At 37.1% G+C, this 13321-nt stretch overlaps 2 protein-coding genes across 4 annotated transcripts in view; both read left to right on the top strand.

The window, feature by feature from the left end:
* Positions 1–91: 91 nt before the first annotated feature.
* Positions 92–4451, top strand: LOC139813200 (F-box/WD repeat-containing protein 9-like). Of its 3 annotated transcripts, none has more exons than XM_071778578.1 (8): positions 92–231; positions 368–485; positions 1022–1181; positions 1632–1771; positions 1845–2089; positions 2586–2847; positions 2921–3190; positions 4297–4451. In XM_071778578.1, the coding sequence occupies exons 1-8, from the start codon at positions 212–214 to the stop codon at positions 4396–4398; spliced, it is 1317 nt and encodes a 438-aa protein (XP_071634679.1). In that variant the 5' UTR covers positions 92–211; the 3' UTR covers positions 4399–4451. The 3 variants fall into 3 exon arrangements, with proteins under 3 accessions (XP_071634679.1, XP_071634678.1, XP_071634680.1); XM_071778577.1 differs by having other exon boundaries at positions 1623–1771; XM_071778579.1 differs by having other exon boundaries at positions 97–231; positions 332–485; positions 1623–1771.
* A 2565-nt stretch (positions 4452–7016) lies between these two features.
* Positions 7017–13321, top strand: part of LOC139812851 (F-box/WD repeat-containing protein 9-like) — a 7237-nt gene continuing 932 nt past the window's right edge. Inside the window, exons 1-6 of the mRNA XM_071777950.1 lie at positions 7017–7228; positions 7598–7754; positions 10956–11104; positions 11180–11421; positions 12673–12937; positions 12996–13307. Coding sequence (XP_071634051.1) covers positions 7148–7228; positions 7598–7754; positions 10956–11104; positions 11180–11421; positions 12673–12937; positions 12996–13307 — 1206 coding nt within the window. The 5' untranslated portion in view covers positions 7017–7147. The remainder of the gene's footprint in view (positions 7229–7597; positions 7755–10955; positions 11105–11179; positions 11422–12672; positions 12938–12995; positions 13308–13321) is intronic.

Genomic DNA, 13321 nt, shown 5'->3' with positions numbered 1-13321 from the left:
TTTCCGTTCGCCGAGATTCACACCTCTCCCGAATCATCGCAGATCCCGTGGACGCGGGATAGAATTCGAACACTCCAGAATGTCGCATGACGTACAGCATTACGTTCTTATTGTCGGAATCCTTTATTGTCGCAGCTCAACGGACTTCGTTAATTAAATTTATTAAATAAACAAGCAAATTTAATCATTTTTCTCTACATGAAAGAGTCAAATGCCGATTGATCGCGACAGGTACGTATCTTTCGCGATACCTGTATATATATATAGGTGGCGTCGGGTCACGTCGGGTACACGTGGGTACAATATATGGTACACGTGTTTGCCGCTTCAGTCGCCTTTACTGAACCATCGCGTCATGTTCGAGCAGATCAAGTGAAAATACTCAAATTCGCACGTCACGAGAAACAATGGATAATGAGAATGCAAGACGCGCCTACGTCGACAAGGAAAAAATACAACCAACACTGTACGATCTCCCGGTGGAGGTTTGTATGAGAAAAAATAAAAAAACGTTGACACACGTGTTTAAAGCTTTGTGTCCACGATGCTAGAAATCGCTTCGAGATCTCGGACCGAGAAAAAATTGACCAATCATATTTAAATAATTCGGCAATTGACCAATGCGATTGGTTAATTCTTTTTCCGTCCGAGATCTCGGAGCGATTTCTAGCATCGTGGACACAAGGCTTAACATACACGTGCATGAAATTCCTTTTTTAAATCGTCGCTATCATTTCGTCCGTTAGAGCACACATTATTGAATTTTTAAGAATAGATTCCGATCAGAATTATTCCGTTTTTTTTCTAGAAAACATAATAAAAATTATTTAGAAAATAACTATACAATTCCGATCGAAATCCATTCCGAAAAGTTCTGTACTAAGTGTGCAGTAGTCGCTTGTCGCATGAAGTAAAGTGTATGGAACTAGTGACGGTCGACTCTCTTTTTCGTTCTGTCTCCATCTCTTCTGAAGTATTTTTTTGGTTGTGTGTTTAATTTCTTTATTCTGCTGCATTTCAGATATTCCTTCATATTTGTTCCTTTCTAGATGGGGTGACACTAGTACACGGTTTGAGCCGAGTGTGCAGTAAATTCTACCTGATTTTAAAGGATGACTCACTGTGGAAAGCGCGAATTAACCATATATGGCCGGATGTTAGCTACACGCTTTTGCGTCCCGGTTAGCTCAAATTAATAGCACCTTACGCCTTGCACGACCAATCCTATTTGTTATTATTAACAATTGTTTATACGAAACATTCTCTATTACATTTTACGCCAGCGATGTTCGAACTCGCGCATGCAGGTTGTACATTAGCTGCTTACCCACGTGATTTTATTTTGGTAGCATGTTCATTTCTGTTCGTCTTAAAAAAATAAGCGTGTTTTGCAAAATATTATATATTTCTTATTTACAAAAAGTCGCATAAAACAAGCCTGAGCAGCTCCGTTTATTGTAGTAACCTGATATATATAAAATAAGAACTTGAATAGATCTTTCGATCGACAATGTGCTTGTAGTTTATTTGTACTTAATTCAAGTTGTATGTAAATGAATTTTTGTACTCAATATTATAGTACGAATAAGCTTTCGTCGTATTTCTTTAGTATAAAAAGTTAGTCATTACAGCGAGGATCGACAAACAGTTTTGGAAGTTGTCATGCATTGAGATCGAGAAAGAAACAGCACTGTGGGAACAGCAGGATTCTATGGAGAAATTAGAATTTGGCACTACGATCTTGGTAGATGTTATATTACTGAGGAACGTAGTAAGTAGCATATTGTGTTAAGTAGACATTTCTCCTTGTGGAAAATGATAATGATGATGATTCTTGTTTTTAGAATGAAATTACTTATATAGTCGGTGCAAGTGATGACAACTTAGTTTATTATAAACTTCTTTCTCACGAGGAAATACCTTCTTGCAAAGGCAAGAAGTATAGCAGTCAATCAATATTCGCGCACAACAGTGCGATTCGCGATCTGACGGCGATAAACAACACGATCTACAGTTGCAGTTTTGATGAAACCGTCAAGTCGTGGGAACTCACGAACACCGGTCTTCTCTGGAAGAGTACTTACAATTTGTACGTAATAGTAGAACTGTTTCCTTTCGGCCGTTTCGCGATAAGAAGATTGAGCGAGGAAGATGTTTCCTGTTTTGGGAGAAATAATCGTTTCCCACCAAATTATTCAAATGCAAATAATGCGTTCCATGTCTCGCTTGTCGAAACAGATAATTCGAGAACGCGATTCCAAAGTTTATTCGTCAAACTGACTTCATTGCATATTTTATTATTTTACTCATATTATTTTTAAATATTCTAGGAGCGTGTGACCTTTATGAAGAGAGCGCCGCACTAGTTGAATTTTGAGTTCTTTTTGACTGTATATATTGGACTGCAATTGTGCTAATTTGTTCCACAGTTAGACAATATTTTAAATATTTAAGGAAATTAAAAAAGCAAAACTTTATTCACACCACGTTATTTACCGAATGCGTATATATGAGGCTTTCGCCACATAAATTTAGAACAATAGATAAAAATATAAAATTCAAAAAGTGCAAATTTATTTTTACAGACATAGGGAGGACAGATTAGATTCGTCGTTATGGTGTATGTCATCGTGCCGGGAGACGAATCTCTTTGCGACCGGCTCATTCTACGGGACAGTACACGTGTTCGATTCAAGATCGGGAGATCGATCGATCGCGACGTATCGGCCACACTCCGTAATCGTGACTAAGCTGGCCATGAACGCGGAACACATCTTGTCCGTCAGCAAGGACAACACGATGTCCGTTTGGGATCAGAGAGCCGGACGGACCATGAAGTCTATCACGGTAAATGTCATCCCATATTTTTAACATCGAGAAACGAAACGCGATTACGATGTCGAAGGTTTACCTTTTATAGTTCCCAGGTGAAGGGGTCCCCATGTCCGTGAGTATGCGACGAGATTGGGTTTTCATTGGCGACAGCAGGGCGAAGTTACACTTGGTAAATCCAAACAATTTCGAGGTAGTAGAATCTTATTCCACCGAGCATACGGAAGATATAACGGGGGTACGTCTGACGCACGGATGCCTGATAACGAGTTCCATGGACCGTACTGTCAGAATTTGGAGCCCTACGGATCCGCCAAAGCCCATCGCTACTTTACATACCAAGTTCGGGATCTTCAGCGTGAGTATCATACGCGTAAGATTTGCCGAAATTATCGTATCACAGACTTTAAAGAAAAAATTGGATAAAGTTCCGAAAACGGCTCTCCTCCGATTTTGATAAAACTTTGTGAAAAGCTTCGTCTTGGGTTAAAATGAAAGCCCTTAAAAGGAATTTTGGCGACTCCTATGATAAAGTACTTTTTTAAGATAAAATGATAAAAAATATAAGAAGACTTTCATAATTCTATGAGCTAACCCACGTGGATCAGTGGGGTGCTTTAGACAGTAAAAAAGTAGGTAAAGCGCGTCAACTAACCCATGTGGGTCATTGGGGCGCTGTAGACAGTAAAAAAGTAGGTAAAGCACGTCAACTAACCTACGTGAGTCAGTGGTTCGCCTTGAACAGTATCGAGTGCGTAAAGCTAACCCGCGTGGATCAGTGGCTCGCGTTGATCAGTACCGAGTGTGTAAAGCGCAGCATCTTACTCACGTGGGTCAGTGGTTCGCGTTGAACAGTATCGAGTGCGTAAAGCTAACCCACGTGGGTCAGTGGTTCGCCTTGAACAGTATCGAGTGCGTAAAACTAACCCGCGTGGATCAATGGCTCGCGTTGAACAGTATCAAGTGCGTAAAGCGCGTCAACTAACCTATGTAGGTCATTGAAATCGGTGAGGTCGCCCTTAATCTAGACATTTACCATGTGTTTTTTATCTAAAGGGAACCTATTCACAAAGTTTCACCTAAATCGGAGCGCGGACATTTTCGGAAGAACAGCCCTATATTTTTTATCATTTTATCTTAAAAAATGGCTTTATCATCGGAGTCGCCAAAATTCCTTTTAAGGGCTTTCATTTTAACCCAAGACGAAGCTTTTCACAAAGTTTCATCGAAATCGGAGGGGGGCCGTTTTCGGAACTCCACCCAAAAAATTCGTTAAGTGTCTAAGTGTAAAGCAAGAAATATAGTTCAAAAATTAAATTTCTATTTACATTTACAATTTGAAATCAAGTTTTATCTTTGTCTCCCGAATGTTGGTGAAGTCTTTAATTGTAACAAGTCTTATTTTACAATATCTAGCACTATGTTAAATATTATATGTAATTGTTCGTGTGCTTTATGTTTCAGATGGACTACCTGAATGACACTCTCGCGGTATCCGGCTGTAATAAAATCGTGGTTTGGCGTCCGAAAACGTATACCTGTAAAACGAAACATCAACTGTTATAACGCGTCTCTCTAATATGCAGTGTATAATAAATGCCGTTTTGTGAAATTGGAAATACGTGTTGTTTTGTTGAAAATTCATTTTAGTAGCAGCTTTTTACTAACATAGCTTACAATTATAAGCTGAGCGATAATGATAACTATAAATATAAGCTAATTATACACAGTAAACAATTTAATGTCCCAGAAAGCCCACTCTAAATTTTGTGTTAAAATAACACAATGCATGAGTTATTTTAACACAAAATTTAGAGTGGACTTTCTGGGACATTAAATTTTTTACAGTGTAATATATTCATGATGGAACCTTTTATGTTGTTGAGAAGAACAAGAGAGAAATATATTATACATTACATTATTTTACATTGTATATCGAATCAATGTTTGCGTTCTGTACATTTTTATAACAAAGTGTGTTATATATTAATATTATTTATTTCATCCGCATGAAACTGCGTCTGCAGTCTCATCAAGAAGCGACGATGTTTACAGATGTTTACAGATTGACCTGTATAAAGGTCAATCCAGACAAACTTGCATAGCGCATAAACATAAGCATAAGAGAATTGATTGATCCATATGCATGAAATAGACCAATCCGTTTTTTTATGCATATGGTTATGCACCTATGCAAGTTTGTCTGGATAGACCTTTAAAAACGCCTGTTTATAACATTTTTAAACAAAACATAAGTCGTTTATTTGAATAATAGATAACTTTCCTCATTTCTTTTTCGTCTGCCGAGAATCGTCACTAATTCTGTGAACGCGGGATACAATTCTAACTCTTTAGGATGTCACGTGACAAACACCGCATTACGTTCCCATTGTCGAGAACGAAATTTTTTACATCGCAACTCAACAGACACCGTTAACTAAGTTTATTAAATAAACGTACAAATTTAATTATTTTTTTTAACGTGAAAGTCGGAATACAGATTGATCGAGACACGTACATTCTTTTCGCGACACTCTGAATAGGCGTCGCTCATGTGCTGCGATGCACGTGGGTGCATAATATACACCGGATGCACGGCGGTTCTTCCGTGTTTATACCTTCAGACGCCTTGAATCATCGGATCAGTCTCGAGCAGGTGAAAATACTCAGATTCCGAGATTCGCACAGTGCGAGAAAGAAGTCGCAGACGCCGCGAAGTTGCACATGCTAAATCCAAAGAACGATTTCGAACTAGTGAAATCTTATTCCTCCGAGCATAGTTGAACGCGAGGCCTTTTCGAAAATATATCGAGGTTGCATCTCTTGCATGGATCCCTGATAATGAGTTTCAAGGACGGCACCGTCGAAAATTTCGAGCCCTACGGATCCGCCAAAGCTCATCACTACTTTACGCCCAAAGTTCAATAGGATCAACAGCGTGATTATCACACGCGTAAGATTTGCCGCAAATATCATATCATTAGCTTTGAAGAAAAAAAAATCGTTAAACGTTTACGTATAAAATGACAGATACAGTTAGAAAGTTCCAAGATACAAATCGAACGCGTGTTAAAAATTAAATTTTTACTTACATTTACATCTTAAAATCAAGTTTTATCACTGTCTTCTGAATGTTGGTGAAATCCTTAATTCTAACAAGTCTTATTTTGCAATATCAGGCACTATGTTAAATATTATATGTAATTGTTCGTGTGTTTTATGTCGCAGATGGACTATCTAAGTGACACTCTTGCGATATCCGGTGGTTTTAATATCGCGGTTTGGCGTCCGAAATCGACGGGTTAAAAAAAAATATCAATGGAGAACTTCGTGTTCTATAAATATATTGCTTTTGATATGTAATGTGTTCTTAATTTTTTATTAAGATACTATTCTAACGCGTCTTTTTAATATATAATGTAATATACACCTATATCGTTTCGCGAAATCAGAAGTACATAATGTCCTTGTGTTGAAAAATCATTTAAGTAAATACTTCACTAACATTACTTACGATTATAAGCTGAGCGATAATCATAGTTATAATTATAAACACATCGTATAATTATTGCGTAATCATGATGGGATATTTTATATTGAGAAGAGAATAAGAGAAAATATATTTCTTTATATTATAAGTACCATAAGTATTTAAATATATTTAATTTTATACATTGTATTATCGTATATCATATCATTTGTCGTTTTGCAAATTTTTCTGATAAGGTGTTTTATCTTAATATCATGCATTTCCTCCTCATGTAAAACTGCGCGCCTGCAGACTCGAGAAGCGACGCCGTTTAGAGATTCTTCGAGTACTAAGAGACACTTGTTTGTAACATTTATAAATGAAAATACAAGTCGTGTATTCGAGTAACGCCCCTTATTCCTTTTTCGATCGCTGGGAAAAACACCTCTTCCGAATCGTCGCAGATCCCGTGGGATGGAATTCAAAGTCTCCAGGATGACGCGTGATGTTTCGCATTGCGTTCCTATTGGAATTCTTTACGTCGCAACTCGATAGACACCGTTAATTAAGTTGATTAAATAAACATACAAATTTTTAATTATTTCACTCATTATGAAAGAGTCGAATACAGATCGATCGAGATACGTACACTTCTTTTGCGACACCTGGTATAGGTGGCGTCGCTTATGTGCGTTGCACGTGGGTGCATGATGCATCGGATGTACGGTGATTCTTCCGTGCTTACATCAATCACATCATTCTCACTATTCTCAGTCGCTTTCGTTGAACCATCGAATCAGTCTCGAGCAAATCGAATTAAACTATTCAGATTCGCCGCGAGATAAAATGAATAACGAGAATGCAAGATGTGCCTACGACGGCGAGGAAAATGCACAATTGTCACCACTACAGCGTCTCCCGGTGGAGGTTTGTATAAGAAAATGAAAAACGTTGACACCCCCGTGTAACGCGTGCCTGTGTATACACGTGCACGAAATTCCTTAATCGTCGCTATTATTGCATCCGTTAGGCACACATTATGGAACTTTTAAGAATGGATTTCAATCGGAAATATATTTTTTTTTCCCTAGAAAAAAGCACAATAAAAATCGAAAAAAAGAACTAAACAATTTCGATCGGAATCTATTCCGAAAAGTTCCGTAGTAAGAGTCGCTTGTCGAAGGAGTAAAGGGTGATGAACCAGCGACGGTCGACTCTCTCTTTCGTTCTGTCTCCATCTCTTCCGGAGCGTTTGTTTGGTTGTGCGTTTAATTTTTTTATTCTGCTGTATTTCAGATATTCCTGCATATTTGTTCCTTTCTAGATGGGTCGACGCTACACGGTTTGAGCTTAGTGTGCACACGGTTCTACCTGATTTTAAAAGATGCAAACTCACTGTGGAAAGCGCAAATTAACCACATATGGCCATATGCTAGCTGGCTCTTATGTCCCGGTTAGTTCAAATTAATAGCACCTTCCTTGCACGACCAATTATTTTTATGAATAAATAAAACACTCTTTATGCCATTTTACGCCAGCGCTGTTCGAGCTTCCGCTCCGCAAGCATTTGCAAATTGCACATTAGTTGCTTACATTGCATTATATATATTATATATATATATATATATATATATATATATATATATAGATTTTGCAGACATATTTCGCAGTATTTTATTTCTTTTCGTCTTAAAAAAAAGCGTACAGAATATATATTTCTTAATCTCTATCGTTTTTTATTTATAAAAAGTCGCATCGAGAAAGGTTGTTCAGCTCTGTTTATTGCAATATCTAATAGATGTGCACTAACAGTCTTAAACAACGTTATATTTCCAAAATGTTTTTACGCTATCTTAAAGCAACAAAATAGTAACAAATTCTGGTATAAACGTTTATTCGATTTGAGCACTCTGTATATTTTTTTTCGCAAGGGAGGCCAGCTTTGACACAGATTCTAGCCCCACCACATACTAAAAAACTCATAGTGCTCAAATAAAAAAAAAAACAATACACCAAAATTTGTTGCTTTTTTTGTTGCTTTAAGATAGCGTAAACAAGTTTTTGAAATATAAGATTCTGTAAACAATGCCACTAATAAATACTGCATCTTCGACCGTTATCTACGACTTTGATGGCTAAAAACTAAGTAAAAGAACTTGTTGCTTAGCTCTTTTTGGTCTTAAAATATTCTATGGACCGTGCCCTATCAGAATATGCGACTTACGATTTTGTTGCTCGCCCCTAACTGCAAATAAACAAATTATTTATCTCCGCGTCGGCCGTTATCTCGTTATCTACGACTTCGATGGCTAAAAACTAACAATAAGTAAAAGATTCTTTTACTTTATAGTTTTTAGCCATCGAAGTCGTTGATAACGATCCACGAGGAGATAAATAATTTGTTTATTTGCAGTTAGGGGCGAGCAACAAAATTGTAAGTTGCATATTCTGATGGGGCACGGTCCATAGAATATTTTAAGACCAAAAAGAGCCAAGCAACAGATTCCTTTACTTAGTTTTTAGCCATCGAAGTCGCAGATAACAAGATAACGGTCGACGCAGAGATAAATAATTTGTTTTTTTTTGCAGTTAGGGGCGAGCAACAAAATCGTAAGTTGCATATTCTGATAGGGCACGGTCCGTAGAATATTTAAATAACAAAAAGACCCGAGCAACAAATTCCTTTACTTAGTTTTTAGCCATCGAAGTCGCAGATAACGGTCGACGCGGAGATAAATAATTTGTTTATTTGCAGTTAGGGGCGAGCAACAAAATCGTAAGTTGCATATTTTAATAGGGCACGGTCCAGAATATTTTAAGACCAAAAAGAGCCGAGCAACAAATTCTTTTACTTAGTTTTTAGCCATCAAAGTTGTAGATAAAGGTCGACGCGGAGATAAATAATTTGTTTATTTGCAGTTAGGGGCGAGCAACAAAATCGTAAGTTGCATATTCTGATAGGCACGTCCATAGAATATTTTAAGACCAAAAAGAGCTGAGCAACAAGTTCTTTTACTTAGTTTTAGCCATCAAAGTCGTAGATAACGGTCGAAGATGCAGTATTTAAAGTGGCATTGTTTATAGAACCTTATATTTCGAAAATTTGTCTACGCTATCAGAGCAACAAATTTTGGTGTATTGTTTTTTTGAATTTGAGCACTCTATATGTGTTTTTTTAGTATGTGGTGGGACTAGAATCTGTGTCAAGCTGGTCCCTCCTCATGCGAAAAAATATATATAGAGTGCTCAAATCGAATAAACGTTTATACCAGAATTTGTTACTATTTTGTTGCTTTAAGATAGCGTACAAATATTTTGGAAATATAACGTTGTTTCAAGATCTTATAGTTAATATAGTGCTGTCTGTTAAGTATTCGGATATAGGTAGGGGAGACCGGGACTAACTTGACACAATTTTTTTAAATGCAATTTTCAACAATTAATTAAAATTTTCAAGCAAATTTAATGGTACACATTTAAGAGCGTTCCTTCAGGTATAAAATTGCTTAAGGAAATTTTACTGTACGTCGCTTAGTTTTGCCCGAAAGCTCGATGAAAGATGTAGACCATTTTCGAGAGATCAGAAAAATTATTTTTCATTATCAAAAACGCTTATGTCGCGTTAAAAATTACACTATAATCAGAATGTTACCAAATTTCGTGATAATACTGGCACATAAAGACGCATTTACAGTAGGAAAGGCAAGTTTCTACGATAGATTTAAATTGGCAAAAAGCCTAGTGTCAAGTTTGCCCCGGTGTCGAGTTAGCCCCGGTCTCCCCTATCGTATTTTCTAAAAAAACGTTATGTTTCAAAAATGTTTTCACGCTATCTTGGAGCAACAAAAAAGCAACAAATTCTGGTGTATTTGTTTTTGGATTTGAGCACTCTATATAGGTTTTTTATTATGACGACAAGCTGCCCCCCCCCATTTCGATCGCCGTTTCCTGCTAAACGGCTTGAGCAACAAAAAATCCGGACTAGAGCAACAGCACATAAATAGCACTAAATTTTTTAATAGGTGCGGATTTTTTTGCATTAGTGGGGGGGTTAACTTGATAGAGGTGGCATATTGGCGTATAATAATGGATAGTACGCGGCAGTGTTCATAATTGCATGGCATTGCCTTAATTTTATATTATTTATATATAGGATTGACGGCATTGTAGGTATTGACTAAGCATTGTCGGCAGTGTACGAAAATGTCGGCAGTGTTTTACAGCAATGCCAAAAATCGGCATTGGTGTACAAAATTGTGGGTTGTGAATTCCCCCTATAAGAACTTGAACACACTGAGAAAAAAATATTGTTATTAAAAAAAATATTTATTATGTGGTTCTTAACAGCTTATTTACGTAATATAATACACATATTTATTTAGAATTATACATTTTTATTTAGATTTAAATATTTTTATTTAAATAGCATGAACATTTACTTCAATGAAACAAAATAATTTTAAGTAAATGTATTTAGACTTTATTAAAATAAATTTTTCTCTCTGTGTGGACATTCGATCCAGAATGTGCTTGTGGTTTATTTGTACTTAATTCAAGTTATAGGTATATGAATTTTTTTTGTATTCACAATCAGTATTATGGTATGAATAAGTTTTCATACTTTTTTATGTAAGAAGTCACGTGTCAATTACAGCGAGACCCGACAAACTGAGTTGGATGTCGTCATACGTTGCAATCAAACAAGAAACAGCACTATGGAAACAGCAAGAGTCTAGAAAGAAGAGATTGTTCATCAAGAAAATGCCTGCGGATGAGATTGACGCTGTGTTACTGATGCACGTAGTAGGTAGCATATTATGTCAGGTGGACTTCTCTCCTTGTGGAAAACGATATAATGATAATGATTCCCGTTTTCAGAATGGAATCTCTCATTTAGTTTATGCATTTGGACAAGACTTACGTTACACGCAACTTCCCTCACGCGAAAAATTATCTCACGAAATCGAGAATTCCGGCGACATCGCTAAACCACATCAATGGTCACGTATCATGGGTCTGACGGCAATAAACAACACGATCTACAGTTGCGGTGCCGATAATACGGTCAGGTCGTGGGTGCTCACTAACACCGGTCTTATCCATCAGAGAATTTACGATTTGTACGTAATAGCAGAACTGTTCCTTTCGGCCGCTTCGCGATAAGAAGATTGAGCGAGGAAAATGTTTCCGGTTTACGGGAGAAATAATCATTCCCCACCAAATTATTCGCATGCATATAGTGCATTCCGTGTCTCTCGCTTGTTGAAACAGATAATTCGAAAACGCGATTCTAAAGTTTATTCGTCAAATCTAATTCACCGCATATTACTATTTCACTCGCATTTTTTTCCATCAATGTCAAATATTCCAGGAGCGTGAAAGTAACTCCGTACTTGTTGAATTATGAGTTTTCTTTTAACCGTACCGTATTCAAGTATTCAAGTATTCAAGTCTTGAACTACAAAATTGTGCTAATTTTTGCCGCAAATACGGAAACAATATATTTTGAACCGTATTCAAAGAAGTTAAAAAAAAAATTTTGTTAGCCCCCTATTATTTCTCGATTAAACTCAATTTTTTTTATAGTAGAAAGATACTAACTCATGCCACGTTGTACCATTGAAAAAACGTCGATATATCTATCTATTTACTAGAAAAAAATCGTAAGGTAAACATAAAGATTTGACATTTTCAAATTATTAAAAGTTGTGCTGCCAAATTTTTTATATCCTCCACCACTTTTGCTGAATTCTTTCAACACCGTTGATTTTTCCGTACTTGTTTCGTTTGTCGCTCGGTTGTTTCGATTAGCACAACTCAACACAATTTACAAAACGTGATTATTATCTACGATGGGTCGGATGGTATGGGATTTTTAATTGTTCTATTTCTAAAACCTAAGTTCCTAAAGGCCCCCGCACAATGAAAAATACAAGGAACAGATATCAGCGATTAGAAATCATAAATCAAGAATAAAGCTGGTGTAACATTAATACACGGCTTCCGATAAGTTAAAAATATATTGCTTGTGTTATTCCCTGTTTTTGATGCCTGTATTTTTCATCGTGCATCCAACTAATCGAAAACTAGTGCGGTGCTATAAAAAAATTTCTTTTTTTAATACGTTATAAAATATTGCTATCGTATTCGGGCAAAAATTACCCCAATTGTAGTCCAATACGGCGGAGTTAAAAAATACTCAAAATTTAACAAGTACGAGGCTAACAAATATTTTGTTCTCTGTTATTTTCTAAATTATGCGATAAGCTATCGAGATGAGGCTTTTGCCACAAAATGATATAAATTTAGAACAATATGTAGCACAATCGATGAAAATATAAAATTCAAAAAGTGCAGGTTTATTTTCACAGACGGAGGAGCGACAATTTCCATTCGTTTTTATGGCGTATATCATCGTGTCCGGAGGATAATCTCTTTGCGACCGGCTCATCCTGCGGGACTATATACGTGTTCGACTCAAGATCGAGAAATAACCCGATCAGACATTATCGACCTCACACTAAGCCCGTGAATAGCCTGGCCATGAATACGGAATACATTCTGTCCGCCACCGCTAACGACTACACGATGTCCATTTGGGATCAGAGAGCCGGACGGACCATGAAGTCTATCACAGTAATGTCAATTTTTAACATCGAGAAACGAGACACGATGTCGAAGGTGTACTTTTTAGTTTCCAGGTGTAACGTACCCCACGGTCCCCACGTGTATAAATATGCAACGGGATTTGGTTTTCGTTGGAACCATGTCAAGGGACACATGGTTCAGCTTTGACCCCTTGAAGTTGCACGTGCTAAATCCAAAGGACGATTTCAAGATAGTGAAATCTTATTCCACCAAGCATACCGGAAATATAACGGGAGTGCATCTGACGCACGGATGCCTGATAACAAGTTCTAGGGACGGCACTGTCAAAATTTCGAGCCTTACGGATCCGTCAAAGCCCATCGCTACTTTACGTTCAGAGATGAGACATATCTCAGACGTAAGTATCGCACG

The sequence above is a fragment of the Temnothorax longispinosus genome, chromosome 5, assembly GCF_030848805.1.
Source record: "Temnothorax longispinosus isolate EJ_2023e chromosome 5, Tlon_JGU_v1, whole genome shotgun sequence".
NCBI lineage: Eukaryota > Metazoa > Arthropoda > Insecta > Hymenoptera > Formicidae > Temnothorax > Temnothorax longispinosus.
Note: the sequence above shows the minus strand (reverse complement) of the source record. Positions and strands in the feature narration are given on the sequence as shown.

Coding starts and splice junctions, on each gene's coding strand:
- LOC139813200 (XM_071778577.1), top strand. CDS start 212: ATGCCGATTGATCGCGACAG. Junction 486..1,021: donor TGTACGATCTCCCGGTGGAG/GTTTGTATGAGA, acceptor GCTGCATTTCAG/ATATTCCTTCATATTTGTTC. Junction 2,090..2,585: donor TGGAAGAGTACTTACAATTT/GTACGTAATAGT, acceptor TTATTTTTACAG/ACATAGGGAGGACAGATTAG.